At 40.9% G+C, this 22805-nt stretch overlaps 1 protein-coding gene across 2 annotated transcripts in view; it reads left to right on the plus strand.

Moving 5' to 3' along the window:
* The window catches only part of CREB5 (cAMP responsive element binding protein 5), a 392673-nt gene that overhangs the window by 128833 nt on the left and 241035 nt on the right, over nt 1-22805 (plus strand). For both annotated transcript variants that reach the window (XM_080664373.1, XM_080664374.1), the window contains exon 5: nt 17386-17558. In XM_080664373.1, coding sequence (XP_080520499.1) covers nt 17386-17558 — 173 coding nt within the window. The remainder of the gene's footprint in view (nt 1-17385; nt 17559-22805) is intronic.

Consider the following 22805-nt stretch of genomic DNA (forward strand, 5'->3'; position numbering starts at 1 on the left):
AGATGGAGGGAGGGAGGGAGGGAGGGAGGGAGGGAGAGAGGGAGGAGGAGGAGGAGGAGGAGGAGGAGGAGGAGGAGGAGGAGGAGGAGGAGGAGGAGGAGGAGGAGAAGGAGGAGGAGGAGGGGAGAGAGAAAGAGAGAGAGAGAGAGAGAGAGAGAGAGAGAGAGAGAGAGAGAGAGAGATTGTTCCACTTATTTATGCATTCATTGGTTGATTCTTGTATGTGCATTGACCAGGGATCAAACCCGCACCCTTGGCATATCTAGATGATGCTCTAACCAACTGAGGTACCAGCCAGAGTCACTTTGCCTCTTTTGAGTGTCTGAGTGTTTGTCTCATCCTAGCTTTTCTCATCTCCAGGAAGACATAATTACTATATTGGGCCAACATATTCAGTTCCAAATGTAAACAGGAGACATAGTCACTCTTACCACATCATAGAAATAAAATTCTCTATAAAATCCATCATAGCAGAAAGAGCACTGAATTGGGAGTCAGGAGATGTAGATTCCAGTCCTGTTTCTGCTTCCACTTAGATGTGGGCTCTGCTCTGGTCGCATCCCCTCCTCTGGCCTCCTTTTTCTTCTCTGTAAAGTCAGGGAGTTGGGTTCGAGGTTCTCTATGGTATCTTTGAAATGTAAAGTTCTGGGAGCAGGTACTTCTCAGTTTCATAATATTATTTTTCTTGAACTTGGCATTCCTTGCTTCCTGTCTTTCCAGCCTGCATCTAAGCTGGATCTCCTGTGTTGGCTTTATCTGAAGTCCTTTCTCTATTCCTGATGAGGTAGAGCTAACTTAATTTCTCTTTTCACTGTCCCAGTTTCCCTTGTCAGTAATTACTTTAACTTCCTAGTATCTGCTTTTCCTTTGTTCATTTCATCTTCCTAAGTTACCACCAGAACCTAACAATCAAACCCTGCATGGCAAAGGCATTGTCACTCTGTTGGCTAACGTCTGGTTACAGACACTGTGCCTGGAGGTGGGTTAGTATCCCTTTCCTTCCCGCCGCTGTGCCATTCACCTGCCCAGCCTTCGATGGAAGTCCCAAAGGCCTTTTCCAGTTGTAAGTGCCTATTTGGCAGAGCATGCCACAGCTCCAGGTATGCTCAGTAGGTGAGTCTAGAGTGTTTGCATGAATGAGCCAAGGAGGGAAGCCAGCTTTGGGGGAAAACTAGAATACAGGGGAATCTTTCATTATTCATCTCCACTTGTAATTAGAGGCCATTATTGAGTAGATATAACTGGATCATGTCACAGAAATTAAGATGAAAGACCATAAGCTCTTTACCTTCTTCCTTCCACCACTGACCAAGCTTTACTACCTCCCCACCCCACCTACCCCCTCAGCCACCACTTGAATTTCATTCAGCCAGTGCAAGGGCTCAGTGCACTCAAACTGTCTCAGAGTAGCAGCATGGTGTGTGTGCGTGCATGTGCGTATGTGTGTGTAGGGTGTGCATGTATGCATGTGTGTGCGTGCATGTGCATGCATGTGGTGTGTGTGTGTCTGTATTTGTGTGGAAAGCTTCCCCAGATGTGCTAGAAAGATAGATTTTCTGGATTCCCTCTACGCAAAGATAAAACTAGGTCTCCAATAGGCCTTTCCCTCTGCTGCCCCTGCAGCAGCACCAACAGGCCTTTAAGAAGAGCTCCTGATGGTTCAGTCCCAGTAAATGAAGGGGGAGAGAAAGGGAAAGAGATGCGTTTTAACCTTGTCAGCACTTCTTCAGACATCGGAGCACAAACCTCGATCAATGTGGAGACGTGAAAGGATGTTTGAATAAATGGAGCAACATATAAGACAAGGCATTCATGAGGGCTCTGAGGCCTTGGGGGATGGTCTCTTCTGATGCCAGCAGGTGAGAGATTAAGTTTGATGCCTCAACATTGTCATTGCTCCATTAAAAAGGAGAATGGAGGGTTAGTTAGCTAACAGAGAAATCAGTGTTACGTATCAATGCAAAACTAACTCATATGCAAAGATGCTTAGCAGGGTGAAGATAATACAAGAGATTCAAATACTGTATTTCATTGTTTGCCTGAACATTCCTTTTTACCAATGGTTCTAAACCTTTAAAATGACTTTTCACACTGAGATCCTATTTGACTTTTAAGAAAAGATTTCAATTTCTAAATGTATCTATATGGGTTTGAAAACTATTTCATGAAGTGACTGGTAAACTAATAGATATAAAAAGACATTTTGTTATGCATAGGCCTACAATTGGGTTTCTTTAAAAGTAATTAGATAGCATTCAGATATTAAAGAAACATATCTATAGAGGAAAAAGTCAACAAACACACATAGAAGGACATTAGCATTTACTCAAAGGGAAAGATGCAGGCCTTTGTCCAAGGACTCATTTATTAAAAGCTTTGGCAATATGGGTGTGGTTCTTATGTGAGCCCCTGATTCTGCTGAGATGACATCTATTTTTTTAATTTTAGAAATATTATTTCTTAACCTGACAAATAATCAGCAAATTTGATCCACCTTAAAGTTGTCAGTAGAGATGTTGAACCATAGGATTGAAATGGACTCAAGATAGAAAATTATAGTATGTTCAAGTTGCCGAAGACCAGGGGCCTGTAGATTTGGTCCTAACACAGGAGTTTAGTGGGGAAGAGCTTCTAAATAAAAATATTTCATTGGCCTTAGTGCTTCTACTTAGCAAGCCAACCCATAAATCCTGACTGTCAAGATAGAAAAATGCAGCTTCTAAATGTACTTACTCTCCTCCCATCCAATAACTCGGGCAGAAGGGAGAATGGAGCTCAGCCCTGTAATGGCTTTATGGCCCATCCACACCAGCAGCCAAATTCTTCCTTCTGTGACTCCCAGTCCAAAGCCCTTCTTATTCCAAGCCCGATTGTTTCATGGGGAGGAACGGAGACAAATCAGAAGCCGCAGCCTAAAATTGAGACCTTGTTTTCAGGGTGTGTATCTAGGTTCGGAGGAGCCGTGCTTGTCCGGGCTCATCTTTCGGGGTGGAGCTGGGTTTCTTGGGCACATGGTGGGACAGGAAGGTTTTAACTCTGCCTTCTATTGTTTTTATCAGTCCTATTATAATTTACTAAACACACAGGTAAATGCAGAGCAGGTTCAGTTAGTGACAGGCCTGCCCTTAGATGGTATAAATGAGACAAAAGTAAATGCAGGTACAGATAATATTTTTGAAATCATAGTAGGTGGTTTGGAGTTAAAAATGTGTCAATGGCCCGGCTAGTGTGGCTCAGTGGTTGAGTGTTGACCCAGGAGGTCATGGTTCGATTCCCAGTCAAGGTATATGCCCGGGTTGTGGGCTTGATCCCCAGTATGACTTGCAGGAGGCAGACAATCAATGATTCTTTCTCATCATTGATATTTCTCTCTCTCTCCCTCTCCCTTTCTCTCTGAAATCAATAAAAATATATTTTTTAAAATGTGTCCCTGGGTCCCAAACTGGGGTTTCAGATCTTTTTAGTCCCTTGGGATATCTTTATCTATCTGCCTATCTATATACACACACATACTGTATGTTTATATTATGTACTATTCTGTGGTGTGTGTGTGTGTGTGTGTGTGTGTGTGTGTGTGTGTGTGTGTGTAGAGAAAATATCTGGGGAAATATAGTAAAATATTAGCTTTTTCTGCATGTAAGAATGATAGTAGATTTGTTGTCTTGTTTCTTCCCACCTACTTTTTTCTCAAATAAGTTTACCCTAATGAGCAATTATATTACAAATATATTGCTTGTAAAATAAAATAATGCAAGTTTAAACAAAACATAGTTGTACTGCATTTTTTTCTGATTGTCCACCCAGGCCCATTCTCCCTGTTCCCAGCCTGCTCTCTACCCTGCAAGGCTGAGCTATATTTACTGCATGAATGATCACCTGGAACTGTGTTTTCCCATTGGATTTAGGCCACTGGTCACATGGGTACCCAGCAGGCTCCAGAGAGGGAGGGAAGGGAGTCTGAGTGGCTGTTGCCCCAGCTCTGTCCATTAGTTGCCTCTTTTAACCAAGGGTAACAGCCCCTTCCAGGTGCCCTCTGCACAGGCTCTCTCTCCTCCCCTGGTTCTGCTACCCACTCTGTCCCCTGAATCTCCTTTTGTCTCACTCCTGTAAGCTAGGAATGCTAATAGCTCCCCACTGAAACTGGTCCAGGGTACTTACTGCACTATGGCTGTAGCTTCCTTGCACTCTGCCCATACCTTTGCAAATAGTTCCTTTATTAATCACTCCTCAAATTACCTATTTTGAGGGTGCCATCTGTTTCCTACTGGGACCCAAGTGATGCAGTAGTCCAACTCTCTAATTGAAGCTGGACGTTTATATGCAGTAAGTCTGCCCAGATGAGCTAAGGCTCGATTTCTGTTTGACCAGAGCGCTGTGAAACACTGATGTCTGATGGAACAATGGAGTGAAGTGAGATTTTAGAAATTAAGGAATATGAAACCTTCAAAAAGACAGGTGATTGTATAGGAAAATGCATTCATAACTTTTTAAGAAGTATTTTAAAAACATGACATCTAAGGAGAAAAATCATTAAAGAGATCCTTGATGGGAAAAACAAACAAACAACAAACAAAGAAACCACGGAGCCATTCAACATTTTTTTTATATATATTTCTCTTTTCTCAAGTTCTTACTTTAAGAATAGGGATTTAAAAAAATGTGTTTTAGGATTGGGACACGTGCTATGAGTGGGGAGGATGGCTTCAGAAAGGGAAATGTGGGGTCACAGAGGCAGGGCTGGAATTTCAGACAGAGTGACAAGGCCTCAGACATGGGCCTCATTGGGAGGTAACATGGGAGCAAACATTTGGAAGAGGTGAGGGAGGAAAATGGGAAGAAGCCTGTGGGGCAGCAGGTGCCGAGGTTCCCATGTATGAACAGAATGGCAAGGAGTTTCAGCATGAGTCTCGAGAAGAGTGAATAAGGTAGGAGTGGTAGGAAATGAATCACAGTATTATAGACGAGATTGTGTAGGTTGGAGGCGGGGGGGTACCAGGTAGGCACTTACCCCCACTGCACTTTTTTGGACCCATAATGATCCAGAAAACCCGTTACTCCTAGGGAAAAAAAATTAAATGTGCTCTTAATATTCAGACAGGATTTCTAGAAGCTTCTTTGGATATTGTCCTGTCCATTTTTTGGCAGGTGTCCCTTGTGCTATGTGACAAGTGCTGTTTGGTTTGTTATGGTCAAGTGAAAATGCTATCTCTTTATACTAGGATGTCATCAAATAAGACAGACGAACTCTCTCATCGATTTGCTCTGTTACATGATGTAATTTGGTTTTTGCTCTCAGACTGAACAAACACTGGGAGCGATGATTCAGTTTGCTTGGAAGCAATGGCCATTCAAGGGTCCTTGTCCTCCAGTAAAACAGCCACTTCCCAGGATAGAAATATGCTGCTTAATTCATATCGATCGTTAGAACAGCAGAGCAGTAACTTATGTCTGTGAAGTGCTAAACAATCTACAAAGCAAGGCCATTCATGGTGAGCCACCTGACGGGTTCTGCCAGAAGTGCAATGAGAGGCGCGCACACTCATTCTCTATTGTTCCAGAGAAGGAAGTCCATCTTGTAGCACACTTCCCTTCTGCCTGAAGATCACATTTCTATTTTATGTTAAGAGCATAATGTTGCCTAACCAACGCTCCAGGCAGGGAAGTTTGCAAGCAAATTCATCTTTGTGGCCAGTCCTAGCTTCCAGTTCTTTTGGCCAGGAGAGAAGAGCTGAGAAAGGGGGAGCTTGGGAGAGAGAAAGGCACAAGAAAATCTCTTCTCAGATCTGTGGTATATCATTAGCAGCTTTTAAGAGAGTGATCTGTTTATATTTCTGGTCATTAAGTAAGTATTTGAAATGCTGGAAAAAAAATAGGCCCTCAGCATCCCTGGGGTAGTTTTCTGTGCACTCTTATTTTAAGTAACTTTACATTTTCTGGTTAGGACAGGAGAGAAATTTGTTTAGTAATTCTAGAATGGGCCATTTGCCTCCTGCATGACTGTACCAGGTTCTCAGTGCGACTTCTCAGCATTTCATTGTATGCTTAGCACCCCTTTCCTGATATTAAAGACCCTTTTCTTCCCCAAGCAACACAGAGGTGTGATTGCGCTGATGCCATTGGCTATCCACTTCCCTCCCCACACTGGCCTCAGGCCCCAGATCCTTGCTTGTTTTTAATCATTTTGCTTTAGCTTTCCTGTCTCCCTTTCTAGTTACTTAGGAAGTTCCATCTTGCTGCACTTCAACCAGTGCCTCTGGTTTGAGCTGACCAGACATATGACTATTTGAGGAGACTTTTGAGCTGTGTTCTGGCCTCTGTGTGTTGATATGACTTATGTGGACTCAAATCAGCAAATGGCATCCCTTTGTATCTCAGGCTTAACATGTCCATGTGCCCAACTTAGACAAGAGGAAATTGTAAATTGACTATTCTTTATTCCCATATCAGTACCTCATAAATTGTAATTTCTTTATCCATCCCATCAACGATCATTCAGTTCTGTGTCAGGCACTGAGCTAGGCAATAGTGATAGAAAACAAGACAGGCACTGTCCCTTTCTTCTTGGAATTTATAAGATGATGTACTGGAAGTAATGATGATAACAATTACCCCATGTGACACATACTATAAAGGAAAGGATTGGGGTGCTGAGGTAGAAAATAGTAGGGGGTGATATTGAGAAGATGAACCTGAAATTAAGAGGGGAAGTCTTTCTAAGAGTGAGGAGATGGTCGAGGAGAGACAGCAGGGTTGTAGGATAATGTTATGTGACTGAAGTTTTTTTCCAAGCCATTACTGTGTCTTAACTTTTTAGATCAAAGGAAGCAAGGGCATACTATTCTTATTTTGTACTTGAATAAACACCATCCATCAATAAACAAATTTATTGCCTAAAGGATAGGCAGTGACGAAGAGAAGAAATTCCAGGCCTAGGGAATGTACCTGTAAAGATGTGAAAGTGAGAATTTGAACTCATGAGTTGTATAGTGAGTAGAGAAGGGTGGCTGGAGTGGAGGGTTTGGGCAAGGGACGAGGGTAAGAGATAGGGCTGAATACACAGACTTGAGGCAAGGCTGAGAGTGGGCTTTAGTAAGTAAAGGGGAACTTCGGGGTGGGGTTAGAATTGAGTGACATTGGGATAGTGTTGATTTATACCAATTAATTGGTCTGGAGTGGTCTGGGAGGGACCAGAAGCAATGGAAGCCTGGAGAGCAGTAGAAAGCTATTGTATGATCAGGAAAGGAGATGATAAAGCTCTGGAGCTTGTGGGATAGCAAAGAAAAGACAGATGTGGAAATCATGAGACAAAATCAACAGATGAAGGACATTAAACAAGATCACGTGCTTCATGGTGGAGCTTGGATAGAAACACAGAGTTATTGACTAGTCCTTTGCCCTTCAGACCATGGTCTAATCAGCTCTAGATGCTATGTCTCATTCTGTTTCTAATCTCTGTGTGCGTGAAGGTATTTTTCAGATTTGTTTTTTCATTTCCATCTTCCTTAAATTTTCATATTCCCTCTAAACATAGGCTTTATAGGTGAGCAATTAATTTTGTTTTCTCTTTCCACAGCACTAGTTACACTTACTGTATATTTACTCAGCAAACATCTATGTGACAGGCATTGTATTAGGCCCTGAGGACAATGATATGAAATCAGACCCTGCTCCTGTAGTCAGAGTGTTCACAGTTAGAAAGGGAAGATTGATCTTAAAGATAAGTAAATGCACCAATGTGTTACAGGAGCTGTGAGAGAAGTATGTATGAGATAAGATGGAGGACAAAGGAGTGGTTAATTAATTCTACCAGTGGAGAGATGGTGTTAGTCTTGGCAGTAATCATAATAATAGCAATGATAATTATAATAATGACTATTACCATTTATTGGGCATTTAATATGTTCAACATGGCACTAAACTCCGTATTTATATTACTTAACATAATCATTATAAAAATCTTACATGGTAGGGTTGTTCCTGTTTTAAAAATAAAAAAATTGAAGCAAAGAGAACCTATAAACTTGTTCAAGATCACACGTTATTCATTTATTCACTGAATAGTTGAATGTATTGCATATCTGCGAAGTACCCATCATGAGAGGACACTGGCTGTTCTCCCATGAACATGGCATATTCCCTGCTCCAAATTTACTGGAGGAATCACTCCTGGAAACAAGTGATGCTCTCTAATGAGGTATGGACAAGGCCCTGTGGGAGCTCAGAGCAGGAAATAACTATGGGGACCAGAAAGGGTGGGGGAAGGCTCCACAGAGGAGGGGACATCAGAACTGGATTTTGATGAATGGATTGACTGCATAAAAGAAATATTATTTGCAAGGGTGAAAAAAGACATGGAAATGGTGTGGAATAGTCAAAAAGCATTGAGGTCTGTGTGTGTGACCAGTAAGGGGTGAAGGTGATAGCGAGGATGGGCTGCCAGGAGGTGATTTGAGAAAGATTGGGACCAGATTGTGAAAGACCAAAGTCAATGTGATGGCATATATAGAAGAGGTAATAGCCAGCAGAAGTCTTTTAAGTAGACTGGTAGCATGATGGAATGTACATCTTGTTGGAAAAAGTAATTTTTCCCTCATTTATTTATTTTATTTTTATTAAATTTTTTTGGGTGACATCAGCTATTAAAATTATATAGGTTTCTTCAAGTGCACAATTCTATAATACATCATCTGTATATTGTATTGTGTGTTTACCACCCAAAGTCAAATCTTTTTCTGTCACCATATATTTGACCTCCTTTATCCTTTACTACCTCCCCCTCATCCCCTTTTCCCTCTAGTAACACCATAGTATTGTCTGTGTCTATGAGTTTTTGCTTGTTTATTTGTCTTGTTTGTTCTTTTGTTGCTTTCAGTTTTATATCCCACATGTGAATGAAACGATATGGTTCTTAATTCTTGAGAAATGAAGGACCTTACCAGTGACTGAGTAGAATATCACTTTCAGTGGTGTTAGACTTGTTTCTAGCTTCCAGGATATCTGTAGAAACAAAAACCACAGAAGTTTGCCCAACTGTAATTCTAGTAACCTGAATGAAGCAGCACCATTTCCTTCCTTTTAATTAATATGATTATATTTAGCAGAGCAACCAAGACAATAAAGTGATAGATGTGAGGAGAAACATGGACAGTCCAAGGCACTAAGAATCTGAAAGTGAAGGAGCAGGATCTTTGAGAGACACCTGAAAATTGTTTCTCACAGTCAAGGGTGGCACCTGAGAAGACATTTATTATTTTGAGCATTTTACTACAGCATTAAATGAATAGCTATAAAACGCTTACAGGGATGGTTCTGGGGCTCTGTTGCCTTCAAACCCAGTATTAGAAAAGATGACAGAGGTCTGGGATTGGAGGAGAGTGTAGCTGCTCTGTATTCTGCAGACTCCAGTTTAGAGCCCCATTCAGGGTGAGGGGTTGAGATGGGAAGGGTGCCTCCCTCTCTTCCTCCTCCATCCCTGACTGCCTCCTCCACCTCCTTCATGGGTGAGTAGGCTAAGGCCACTGAGAATCACATCAGTGTGCCAGCTGCCTTTCTACCCATTGCTAGGGAATTTGTCTTGGAAATTAAACTTGATCCAAACATCAGAGAAATTATCTTTCTCAGGCTTTCCCTGAGCTCTTGGAACTCCCAAGGAAAGTGAAGTAGCATCAGTGAGTGAGCAAGTGAGGGTATCTGGTTTCTTTTAGCAGTTTGATAGAAGTATTCTTCAACACTCTTTGAACTACTGCTTTCCCTCCCTAATCTTAATCTGCCCTGTTCATTGTAAACCAATCTAGAAATGCCTATGTAGTAGGCAACATGATATATATTTTTTAATCCTCACCTGAGGATATTTTTATTGATTTTAGCAAAAGAGAGAGAGAGAGAGAGAGAGAGAGAGAGAGAGAGAGAGAGAGAGAGAGAAACATCAATGAAAGAGAGAAACATCGATTGGTTGCTTTCCACATGCCTCTGACTGGGGATCCAACCCAAAACTTGGACATGTGCCCTGATAGTGAATTAAACTCAAAAACTTTTTGGTGTATGGGACAACACTCCAACCAACTTAGCCACCTACCCAGAATGGCAGCATGATCTTAAGACTAGAGTCACTAATCAATCACTTTGAAATGAATTCATAGTGTATTCCCAGGTTTTTCTAGGTGTGTGAAGGTGGTGGTGATAATATTGATCTAAATTTGTGGTATGACAGTATATTGTAGTTCTCGGGATCACATGCCAGCATCAATTAATAATTTCTTTTAATGTTCGTAGAAAGGATATCAAGTACAAATATTTTTTTACCAGGTAGGTAAGAGCCTGGGCTCTGAGCTCCTCCACTTATTGACTGTGTGACTTTGAACAAGTCACTTAACCTGTCTGTTCCTCAGTTTTCACATCTGTGTAATGGGGATAATAAATATACCTACCTCCTAAACTGATGATAAATATTAAATTTTCTGACATATTATAATAATGTTTGAGTGTTAACTATTATTAATAATATTTCTATTAATATCAGTCATGGGGAGTAGCCACCCAGAATGAACCATTACGTTCTGAGCTTCACATTATGAACTTTACTAAAAAGAAAAGTATACATTTGCTGTCAGGCACTATGCTGGAATATCTGTTATCTCATGTGATGCTCACTGCAACCCTGACCACTTTAACGATAAGGAAGGTATGGCTTAGAGAATAACACCCCTCAGATGATATGGAGCTTATGTGAACTTGATCCTGATTTCAGAGCTCATGTTTTGTTTCTGTACCTTGGGCCCTCTTAGAATTTTCCTGGAATAAGTAGCAAACTCCAAAAGAACAGAATTTAAATGTGCATGTCAAAGCTGGAGTTTCGACAATGCCCTGGGCTCTACTCTCCCATTCCCTCTTGCAGAGGTTGTCTGAGATGATTTCTTATCTATTTTGTCCATCTTTTTTTATTGTCTAAAGTTTTACATATGTCTCCCTTTACACCAATTGACCCCCCCCCCCCATAGCCATTCCCACCCCGGGCAAGACCCCACCGCCCCAGTATCTGTGTCCATTGGTTATGCTAATATGCATGCATACAAGTCCTTTGATTGCTCTCTAACACCCCCACACACACCTCTCTTGCCATTTGTCTCTTGATTTATTTTTGTTCATCAAATTATGTTGATCATTATATCCCACATGTGAGTGAGATTATGTGATATTTTGTCCATCTTCCACTGTGTGACTACACTAAGGAGAATTCTCTGGAGAGAGAGGTAGCCTGGATAGCCCCTGATCTCCTCACCCTACCTGCTGTGTCTCCTTAGTACCTCACTGTCCCCTCTGTCATGGAGCAGACCACCCTCAGTAGGATTCAAAATACCCATACTAGTATTCTACCTCCTGAGACTCTAGAAAAGAGTCAAGACCCTCTAGAATAGCTTCTATACCTCCAGAGAGCATAGTAGAACCCAGAAGGTTAGAACCTTTGTTATTCTGTGAATGTCTCAGACATCTTTTGGATGCAGTTCATGGATGTTTACATCTGAGAAGTTCTGAAAGTCTTCATAACTGCCCAGGCATCATTAAGATGCAGACAATTTCAAGATTGCACAACTCAACTTGTAAACGCGTGTCAGGATGACCCTGGCTCTTTATAGAGAAACCCATAAAGTCTCCACACCTTGGCAGTTGGACAGACTATAGATTTGAAGATAACATTTTGGGACCTTATGGGAATCAACATAATTTTGCCTGTATGCTCCAACCTTCGCTTTTATTTGTGGGCCACTTCCCTTCATCCTTCATTACCACACCCTGAAATTATAGTTATTTGTAAGAACACGGATATATATTCATATGCATCAGGTTGTTTTTTTTGCATATTGTATTCCAAGTCCATGCATGCAGGAAGACAATTACCACTCTACCTCAAGCTCACTGAGTATGCAATCAAGACTCATTATTTTCCTGGTTCTCATCTCATTCACACCATTTATGTCTCAGAACAACAGTGAATGGAGAGCAAGGGACATGAAGGGAAGAATTCCAAGGACATGTGGAGAAATTTGAACCAAATAGGGAAAAATTTGGTGAAGACAGTTTGTCTGTGGAGCTTTCATCTTCGATGCTTGAGAAATTTTACCTTTTGGTAGATGCATTTCTTGAATCCTGATCCCTTGGGTCTGGCAGAAAGCTATAATTTTCAGAAGGCTAATTTCTGCAAAAGCTTATAGTTATAGAGAAAAAAAATCAGTGCTTCTAGGCTCATGAATCAGAGTCTAAAAAGTCTGTTTGGATATTTAGTGTCTCATAAAATGTAACATAGAAAGAGACTTATGGAGTATCAGAGCTGGAAAAGATCAGGAATAGCATGTGGTCCAACCCCCTGCTTTTATCAGTGAGGCTATAGAACCCAGGGAAGTTGAATGATTTGCCCAGGTTATATGGCTACAAGGAGGGTTAGAGAGACTGGACTAGAAGAGACCTAATACCTAAGCCAATATATTTTCAACATTATCACATATTACTAATCATTTGAGCCAAAGTGTGAACCATGTATCATAAATGACAGAATCTTAGCAATGGAAGAGACCTTGGAGGTTATCTAGTGCCATCTACCACCTGGTACAAGAATCATCTTGATGACATCCTTGACAGATGACCACTGGTCTCTACTGACTTAACTTTGATACCAGAAGCTCAGTACTTTACAAGGCAGCTTGTTTTGTTTTTGGATATCTCTACTCATGGTAAATGTATCCTAACAAAAGGTCAAATTCATATTCTTAAATTATCAATCCAGAAGGAGTGAGGGCAGCCAGAGGTGGTGAATGGCATGGCCTGCGTCATGGTGCAGAGTTCACTCCTTTTTTCATCTTAAAATGAGGAGAATAATGCCTACTTTATAGGGTCATTGTGAGGATTAGAAGTGCAGTTTATAAAGCATCTCCCATAGTGGTTGCCTCAAAATAGGTACTCACATTGTAGTTATTGTTGGTTTTTATCATCATTTTTTGAAATCATGGCTACTGGAGCAACAGATACTATATCTAATCCCACAAATATTTGAAGACAGTTCTCATGACCCTCTAAGTCTTCTCTTCTCCAGACTAAATATTCCCTGATTCTTCTACTGTTCTTCCTGTGATACATTTCGGATGTTGTCGTGGCTTTCATTCCATCCTATTTGTCAATTTCCCCCTTAAAATGTGGTCGCCAAATGTGGTCAGTTCAACGTGCTCTACAGGGGTGTAATTACTTCCCTTGATCTGGACTTTGCACTTCTCTTACAACAACCTAGATTTATGTTAGCATTTTTTGGAGGCCAGATCACACAGTTGGCTCAGTAAAACCCGAATCTACTATGCAGAACATAGCTATGCCTCCCTACACGTGTCAGCTGCAGAGTTGACAAGCACAATTTTTACATCTTCATCCAAGTTGTTAATAAATACGTTAAACAAGAAAAGGCCAAAGGCTGAACTTCAGGGAACACCCCCAATCCTTCTGAGCATATTGACATACGTCCACTGCTTCTGTGACATTGTTTCACCAGCTCCAAATCTATGCACCTCTACCAGAGAAATAGCTCAGCAAGATAGAGTCACTCTTTGTATTTTTGAAATTGGATATTTAATTTATCTGGAGGTTAAAATGCCATTCTTTTATCAATGAAGACAGGTTTTGAACCAATAATTGGGAAAATGTGAACTCAGAAAGTAATTTCATGTTTGAGTTACTACGTAATGCTTGAAGAAAAAAAGACTATCTCCTCCTAATATGAAATAATAATGCTTGTCTAATTGTTTCTTTTTCCACTATGTTTTGAAATTACCCTCTGTATGTGGGGAAGGAGGCTGGAGAATGTGCTGATATGTGTGGGGGAGAAAGCATATTATTGAAGAATTAGATTATAACTTTCAGATGCCTTTTCTATCTCTGGTGGGGATCACAGAGACAAAGAGATGATTTTGGTGGGGAAGGGGGAATGTATTTTCCTAGATAGTCCTTTGTATTTTTTTAAAAAATGATTCTCAGAGAAGATTCTTAAACTGGTTTTGGCATGGGTTGGAGGAACTTACTTATTTCTCTCATTTAACATGCTTTACTCTGAAGATATGAAACCCATGTATTTGGGCTGCAGCACAAGTCAGTTTTTCTTAGTTTTCATGGTAGAAAAAAAGAATGGTTGTTGCCATCATGTGAGCCAAAGTTCTCAGATTTGAAGCTCACTACTTTGTATTTTCCTCCAAAGGTTCATTTAATATTTTACCAAAGGCTTTACTTTCCAATCTACATGCCATGCTTGTAGCTTTTTTCTTAATCCTGATCCTCTCTATTTCTTTAGCCCAAGTACAAGTACCTTAACATCTAAAACTGTATTATTGTGAGTATACTTAGAGATTTTGAGGTAAATAGATAAGAAGTTATCACTCTGAAAAATTGTATAGGGGACAAAAGATAAGATTTTATCATACTGAATGTTTTAGGAATGGTACTTTATGTTTTTCTTATTTACTCAACATTCATTGAGCACCTATTATATGCCACTGACTTATGCAATAGAGACACAGTGGGAATAGAATCAGATTTAGTCCCTTCTCTCAGTGTGCTTATATTCTAGAGCAGGGGTGGTGAACATCCGGCCCACACGCTGTGTAAGTCCCACCAAATCATTTGGTCTGGCCCTGCCAAGGCATTAGGGATGAGTTAATTAAATGTTTGACTAAATATAGCGGGCTAATTTTTAAGTTGATAATTTTGTATGGCCTGAAAATGATGTTATAGATACCGAAATGGTCCTTGGCAGAATAAAGGTTCCCCACCCATGTTCTAGAGGAAGAAACATGTTAATCAAATAATAAAAAAATAATTGTAATATTGTGAAAAATACTACAAAAGAAAGGAAGATGATGCCCATCATTGGAGAGGTCAGCTTCCTCATGAGATGCTTGATCTAGCATTTGAAGGTGTGGTCAGCGGAAGAGCAGAGGCAACAGAAAAGAGCTGATTGCAGGGCCCTGTGCTGAGATGGAGCATTGTCAGTTTAAAGGCAGGAACATTTCAGTATGGTGGAATAAATCACAGGGGCAAGAGTGACGGTGGTGTAAGGCAGGCTGTGGAGGTAGAAGGATCCCATACAGACCTTGAAGGTCATCCAAAGAGTGCTGTCAGTGTTTTCTAAGCCATAGGAAGCCAACCATTCAAGAAGCTAGGATTAGGGGTTGTAGGGGGAATTGTAGAGATATGATCAGTTTTGCCTTTTGAGAAGATCCCTGTGGTTATAATATGGGAAAGAGGAGGAAGGGAAGCTAAAGTGAGTGACAGGAGACAAACTAGGAGACCACTGTCTAGTCCAGGAAAGGATATGGTGCTGGTTGGGTGTAAGCTGGTGGAAGGATAGATGGAAAGACAGAAAGAGATATAGGATGCTTAAGTTGAATTTGTAATATTTGGGGACTGACTGTGGGGGCAATAGAAAAGATAGGTCAAATGTAACTCAAAAAGAGGTCATAGATTTTATATTCTTGTTTGTGAATTTAAATATTATTATTTTAAAAGTTTAATCATGCTGCTTCTAAAAACAGAGTCAGGGATTATATTATTGACAAAGTAGGTGACAGCGGGCAAGATGAAAACTCTTTCGTATCTTTAAGGATCCAAACAATGGAAAAAATAATACTTGTAATTGTTTACTTCATCAAGATCTCATTAAGACTCAGGAAAGTAAGTTTGTTAAGATTCACTTTCAAAGGAAATAACACAATTATTTTTATTTTCATTATTTTAAGTTTAATTCCCTATGTCTCTAGATCCTATAAAAAGAACTCAAGCTCGTCCCTGCAGTGCCACCCCAATAGAAATCACCACTTCCTTTCATGTTACTTTACCCAACCACAATATTTTCCCACATCAGAAAAGCTTCCCAGTATATAAGAGGAGCTTTGGACTGTGTGTGTATGTATAAGCCTGTTCATGCCTTTGGGAACCCATGACAAAACAGTCGCTCACAGTCTAAGCCAGGTGCCCAGTTTCCATCTGGACTCCTAACAAACTGTGTGGTCAGGAGTTAGAAATCAGAAACATGGGAAAGGTGCAATGTGATGGACACAGCCACACCAAGTACCATGTATGTTATCACCATCATTTAACACATAGTGCAGGAAATCCTGTTCTTTGCAGAAGAACTTCAAAGAACGACTTCTAGTTCTCTTGGGTAACATTTACTTTTTTTCTTCGCTAACCCCAAAGCGCAGACAGATATATATATTTTTTCCTCCAGTAAATTGCTAGTGACACTTCATTTCTTTCCTGCCATCCTCAACCCATTGTCCAAATGACCTCTCGAATTTCCCTCCTCTCTAGGCTGAAGTTCTGTACCTGGTGGTTACAGAGGCCATAACTTAATTTGCTTTGCCCTGTACTTACTCTTTCTTTTCTAGGTTCTGAATGTTTCATATTTTAGTCCCACCATGTTGCTCAGCCTTCCCTAGCTTCAATATGTATCCTCTCTTGTCCCAGTGACCTTCTTTTCTGAAAGAGCTGTCTTTAAAGCTAATTTTTTACCTTACTTTTGAATTTTAAATGAAACCTTTATTCAAGTCATCAGAAAGAAGTATTAGAACCCTTAAGTGACTTAGTCTCATTTTTTCTTTCACTAGTTTGTTCATGCAATATGTTATTTACTGAATGCCTACTATGTTCCAAACATAGGGATAGCATTTTGAACACAAACATTCTACATTCTAGAGGGAAAGATAATGAATAAGCAAACAGACAGTCACTCATTCTGTATTCTGTGATTCCATAACATTGTTATGAATTGATTTTATGGAAATACAGCAGACGTTGCAACTCTTGCTCTTGTTTTATTGGATCCCAGACACCTATTGTCTGTTCCAATCATCCATCCTCCCCAGTTTTGAGGCTTGGGTAATGAGTACCCAGATTACAATTTGGAAAAGTAGCATTTCCTGGGGAAAATATAGTGGTTGACTGAAAAAGAAAAAAAAAATAACCCAGTGTGCTTGTCATTCAAAGCAGAATGCCAAAGGGCTCTTCACTAAATCACAGTATTAAGCACATACCACAGAAATCATTTTCAAATGCAGTATATATCACACTGAGTCACTAAACGTCCCTGATGTAAACCTCACATCAGGATGGCGGCAGTGTGATTAGTGAACTTCAAGGTATTTTCTTACGTGCTTTACTCTTAGGGCAAATAGTTATTTTTCATCTTCTCATAGTTGTAAGTTATAACAAGATGAATGGACCCATGTCTTGCCAGAAGCCATAACTCTCTATTTAGTTGACATAACCAGATTCCCAATTTTGGTCTTCGAGAGCTTGAAAGTAGGATAAAACATTGGCTTCCTCTGACCTTTCCCCTCTGTCTTCTCTGGGCAGAATATCTCGATGCATAATACAGTTGGTGGGGCCATGGCGGGGCCTGGAGCTCACCAGCTTGGCAGCACACGGATGCCCAACCATGACACCAGTGTTGTGATTCAGCAAGCCATGCCGTCACCCCAGTCCAGCTCTGTCATCACACAAGCACCTTCCACCAACCGCCAGATCGGGTAAGGAGACCTCCTTGTTGTCTCTGGGGCCTGGCTGGAGCTCAGGGAAGGTTCTGGATTTTCTTCTTGTTTCTAGTGCCCGGATTGGATGAGACAGAAGTTGGTTTTCCTGGCTGATGTGATATTGCCTAGAGCTCATAGTGTTGTTTTTGATAGGAGAAGGGAGACGAGGGTCTCTGTTTGGTGGATGCTGTTTGACTCTGACTTTGGGGTAGGGGTGGGGGAGCAAGTCATTCTGTATCACTGTTCCTTCAAACAAGATTTATGAATTGTAAGATGACTACAGGAAACTCTGTGGATGTTATGGAGTCCACAGCATAGTTCTCAAGACAAATACTTGAGGATGGTAGAAAGAAGTTTCTCCCTTCTCTCTGTATTGGTCCATAGTCAATCCTGGAGTAGACAGAACAAAGAAAGCAGGTCCTCTCCCTCTCATTGACATAAAAAAGATAATACCAAGGCATTGGTAGGATGGTCCCGGACACTTTGTATTATGGGATGGAAAGAGCTTCTCACGTCTAAGTATCATGTGAGAGCTCTATTCCCTTGCTACTCAGAGTGGGGTCTGAGGACCAGCAGCCTGCGCATTAGCCAGGAGCTTCTTAGAAATGCAGAATCTCAGCTTCCTTATCTCCAGAATGAGGATGGTATCTCTTTTTTCTATCCTCGCAAGAGTAGAGTGAAGAGGAAATAAAATATTTAAGAGCATTCAAGTTCTTAGGAAAAGAAGATAATAACTTAAGCCAAAGAACTGTGATAAATTTATATTGTTGGATGCTGAAAACTGGTTGCTCTATGTTCCCAGAGTTTAAAACAGCAAAGGGAGCCTGCTGTGTTTGGGATATACATCAGAGTGAAGTTTGAACATTCAGTTGAATATTGGATATGGTAATGTAAAAAAATTAGAAGTTGTCCCACAATTTGTCAGTGTGTCTTTACCCCCTTGTTTCCAATGCGTGTAAGAATTAACAGACCACAGCAAGCACTGGAGACACCACTGGCTTATTCCTCTTTCAAATGCTCTAGAAGGGGTACCTTGCCTCACATTTCTCATCTTATCTGGATGGGTTGTGACATGTGGAGACCTGCCTTAACAAATGAGAGTTGTGGGCAATGACAATTTTGTGAGTTTGCTGTGGGTCCATTTAGTTTCTCATTCAAGAAATAGAAAATAAATCCAGCCATTTGAATGTTTGCCTCTGTTTGAAGAAGCCAGCACTCAATTAGCAACTGTCTCTGTTAAAGACTTCTTTTCTTCTCAGATGACTATGCAAGCAAATGTTGCCGCTATCTAAAGCAAGAACCTATAATATACTAAGAGGGCAGGGTGGGTTGTCAAAGACAGTGTCAAAATCTCAAGGGACTCCTTCACTCTAGTGGCTTGGCTTTGGGCAGGCAGACAATTCACAGTTAAGCCAGCTAATTATAATTATTTTATTTTTCTTTCAAAGGGAAAAAAACATAAAATGTGCTGGAGTTTACTAGCAGTTTTACAGCATTCCTTCTCCCCTGGAGTTCTGCCTCTCCCTGCACCAGTCCCCAGCTACCCTCTTGGAGACCCTTAGTATTCTGCCATTGTTAGTACAATGCCGGTTTTTGTGAAACAGCCTTTTAAGGGTTAGCCCTAAATTCTGGGATGGGTGTTGACTTTGTCAATAATTTACCTAGCTGGCCCAAGGCTGTACAGTTGGGTGACATTTCCAGGCCATGTCACTATGCTTGGATGGGTGGGGGTGTTTCTTTGATAGTTGTGACCTCCTGACCCACTCCGTTTCCCATTTATTCCCAGTCCTGGGGTGTTGTATATCTGGTGTGTTCCAGGAGATAATTGTCACTTTTAGAACTCTGTCTCATTGCCAGACTTGAGGGAGGTTGTTTCTTTTCTTCGGATCCTTCCCTGTTGTGCTTACCATGTTGATTTCAACCCACACATCCTGTCATTTCCATTTTCTCCGTGTGACCCATCCAAAACCTTGCCCAGATGATCATGGGGGCTCAGCAAGAAACAAGCCAACCCATTTCACAGTGGATTCAGAATGAAACTCTAGGTGGTAACATTTGGGGATGGTTGACTCTTTTATTTCTCTCAGCAAAGAGGAAATGAGTACTTATTTTAAAACATGAGTTCCCTCTGGAGACTGTGTCTTTAAATGAGCATTTGAAATTGCAGATAGTTTTTTTTGTTTTTTTTTGAGGCTGCACAGAACCATATTGTAGTAATATTCTGATTTTTATCACAACCTCAAATATTTAAGTGTCAAAATCTGGCCAAGCCACCTGCAAATGTTTGCCATGGCAACTGGCCAACAAAAACAGCAAACAGCAATGAAAGTCTTCATTCAGGCTCTGCGCTTAAGCTGCATCCAGCCAGAGGGGCTGGGACCCACCTGTGCCCATGCACAGTGCCCTTTTGCTGTGGCCAGTGGGTGTGTTCACGACTGGGACTTTGTGCAGAGGAAGGGGCTGCCTGTCTCCCACCCTGCCTCTTTCCTCCCCTTCTACCAGTGCTCAGCTTCTGCTGCTAACCCCACTTTTGCTCTCCTTTCTGCCTCCTCCTCTCAGGCTGTGTTTAAGTTTAGAGGCTTGGCTATATTGAGAGTGGTACTGACATGAAGGACTGGGAAATGGGAGCAGTGTTAGTTCTCATGGATTTGGGAGACAAAGTGTGCATCCTAGTAAGCAGTTGATTTTCATACTTTCTGAGTAGGCACTGAGCTACATTGTTCCAAAATGGGTGGAAACGCAAAAATCTGAAGAAATAAGGTTAACAGTAGATAGACAAGCAACATGGCAACTTTCATTCCATCCCCTTCCACGCTCTGCCGTGCCCTTTTTCCAGTTCTGTCGAAGTGGTGCTGTTATCCCAATAGAAACTGGAGGTAAGTATAAATATCCCAAATTGCCCTTGTGTGGTTAGGCCAGCTAGAAAAACACACAGCACTAGAGAGTGTGGGAGGTATCCCCAAACTAGTGACTACTTGTGCATTGTCAAACTGGCAGACACTCTGTCGGGATGAGTGTCTTTGGCTGATTGATGGCAGCATTTTAGGAGATAAGTTTTCAAGATGGGAAAAAAGAGTGAGGCATGGGCTGTGGGGGAGACAAGTAAGACAGAAAACAAGCATGTGTTAAATATAGATGAAATTGATTCATCCTTGGACCAAATATTTGGCAGATTCCAAGATCTCTACTCTAGTCATTTTTATTAGATATCATGTAATAGGCTCATTAATTCAGGATCAAGCCAGCAAAGCCTGGGGAAAATGGTAGAGGAGCAGGTAGTGGTAGTGCAAATTCTTTCTTTCTCTGTCTCTCTGTTTGTCTCTGTCTATCTCTCTCTCTGTCTTCTCTCACATGAGACATTTCTGTAGGAGCCAATGCTCCATTGAGTAGGTGGCTATGATCTTGATAGATCCCAGCTTCCCTGAAGAAATCTATTTCTCTTTTGGAGTAAATGATAGTAATTCATGATCAGTCATTCTTCAGGAGAACAATGAAGATAATATGGAGTGTGGAGTTCAGCAAGAATGGGTATAAGTGCCGAGTTCTGACAGGTTATGGGAGACACTGCCAAAATATTCCATCAATTTTCTTCCTGTATTTAAAATGTTCTAAAATGTTAATTCTCTGTACAGATTGAAAAAATAGATAAGCTGGTTAGATTATTGTTGAATATTATTTGACAGTAATTGTTTACAGTGGAAGTGTGATACATCTAACATCAGAATACACAGATGTTCCTACCAATATTGATATTTGGAAAGAAGATATCTGGTCCATTGTGAAATATTCTAGTAAATATACTAGAAAATTCAAAATATGTTCAACAGCGAACATATGTGACCTCTCCCTGATTTTATATCAATTAGTCCTAAAATAAACATGTCCATGTGATATGTGGGCATATTGGCTACTTGGCCATAAACTTTATTTGTATGGTGCTGTAGCTAGGCATTCTAGATCGAACTTAGCCAGAAATTTATATAAATATTGTAGAATATTTATATAAAATATTTTTATGAAAACAATAAAAAGGAGTTGACACATCATAAATTGTACCTTCTCTCACCCTTTCTGTGCTTCTTTCTCTCTTTTCTCTTTGCAATCCCTGACACTATGTGCCATACAAAGTAGCTCAATGGACATGACCGAGGAAAATAATGATGATGATAATAATAATGAAAATCTTATTGCATCTTAGAACTTGTTGGTGTTAAAAGCAAGGGAACCTCTCCTATCTGAGGAGTCATGTGGCCTTGTTGTATGAATTGGTGTTGTGCTTGAGCAGTCCATCGAGATGAGGATGTAAATTGACTCAAGGGTTTTTTTGTCATTGTTGCTCTGAAAAAGGAAACCCAAAAGAATGGAGAGAGGTCAGTAAATAATGCCATCACAGAAAGGCCTGGCTTAAAGAAGATTTAAATAATAAGCAGTTTAGAGTTTAAGAGTGTACTTGCTCTGTAAATGCATAGGTGTACAAATCCAATATTGAAAGTTTTCTTAAATTCCACAAACCAACAGAGCATGATGAAGACTGTCCACCACAAGACAGCTTGTGGCCACTGCATACCACAAGCTAACGCAAGTGACATCCAGGCCAGTCTTCTTCATGTGGAGGCAACAGGCCAGCAGGTCCCAGGTCATCACTGGCCCAAGGCCCTTCCCCAGGGCAGCTTGAAGCCCTCTTTGAGTAATTCAGACCAGAAGCCATTATTTCCTGCTTTATGTTTTGTGGAATATCATGACTATGAACGTTGCTTTATTGTTAGAAAGTTGCTGGATCTTTCACAGCACTGAGAACATTTACGAGGGCCCTTCAGGGGGATGCTTTCTGGGAGGGTTGATGGACTTAACCATATGGCTCCCGTTAAATCCCATGCAGAGCCTTGAGAAATTACCTCTGACAAGGGGGCCAGCAGCCTTCCATTCACAGAGTTTTATGTGTGGAACAAAACATTAAGTACTGATACTTGAGGAAATATAAGGTTTCTTAACATTCAAAAGTTGTAATACCACATGGTATTGTGGCCAGATGAAGGGGACAGCGCCAGAACAGCAGAGCACATAGACATGTATTCCAAGAAGCAGAAAAGTACCCCTGCTCTCCTCTCTGAATATGGCTTTGCCTCTGATTCCTCAGGTAAGGCTGGTGTCTTCATGTCTCAGCTCCTCACCTGGAACACAGCAAGGCTGGCATCTTAGTCAGCTCAGACTTCCATAGCAAAATACCATAGACCCAGTTGCTTT

This window comes from Plecotus auritus (genome assembly GCF_963455305.1).
Source record: "Plecotus auritus genome assembly, chromosome: 4".
NCBI lineage: Eukaryota > Metazoa > Chordata > Mammalia > Chiroptera > Vespertilionidae > Plecotus > Plecotus auritus.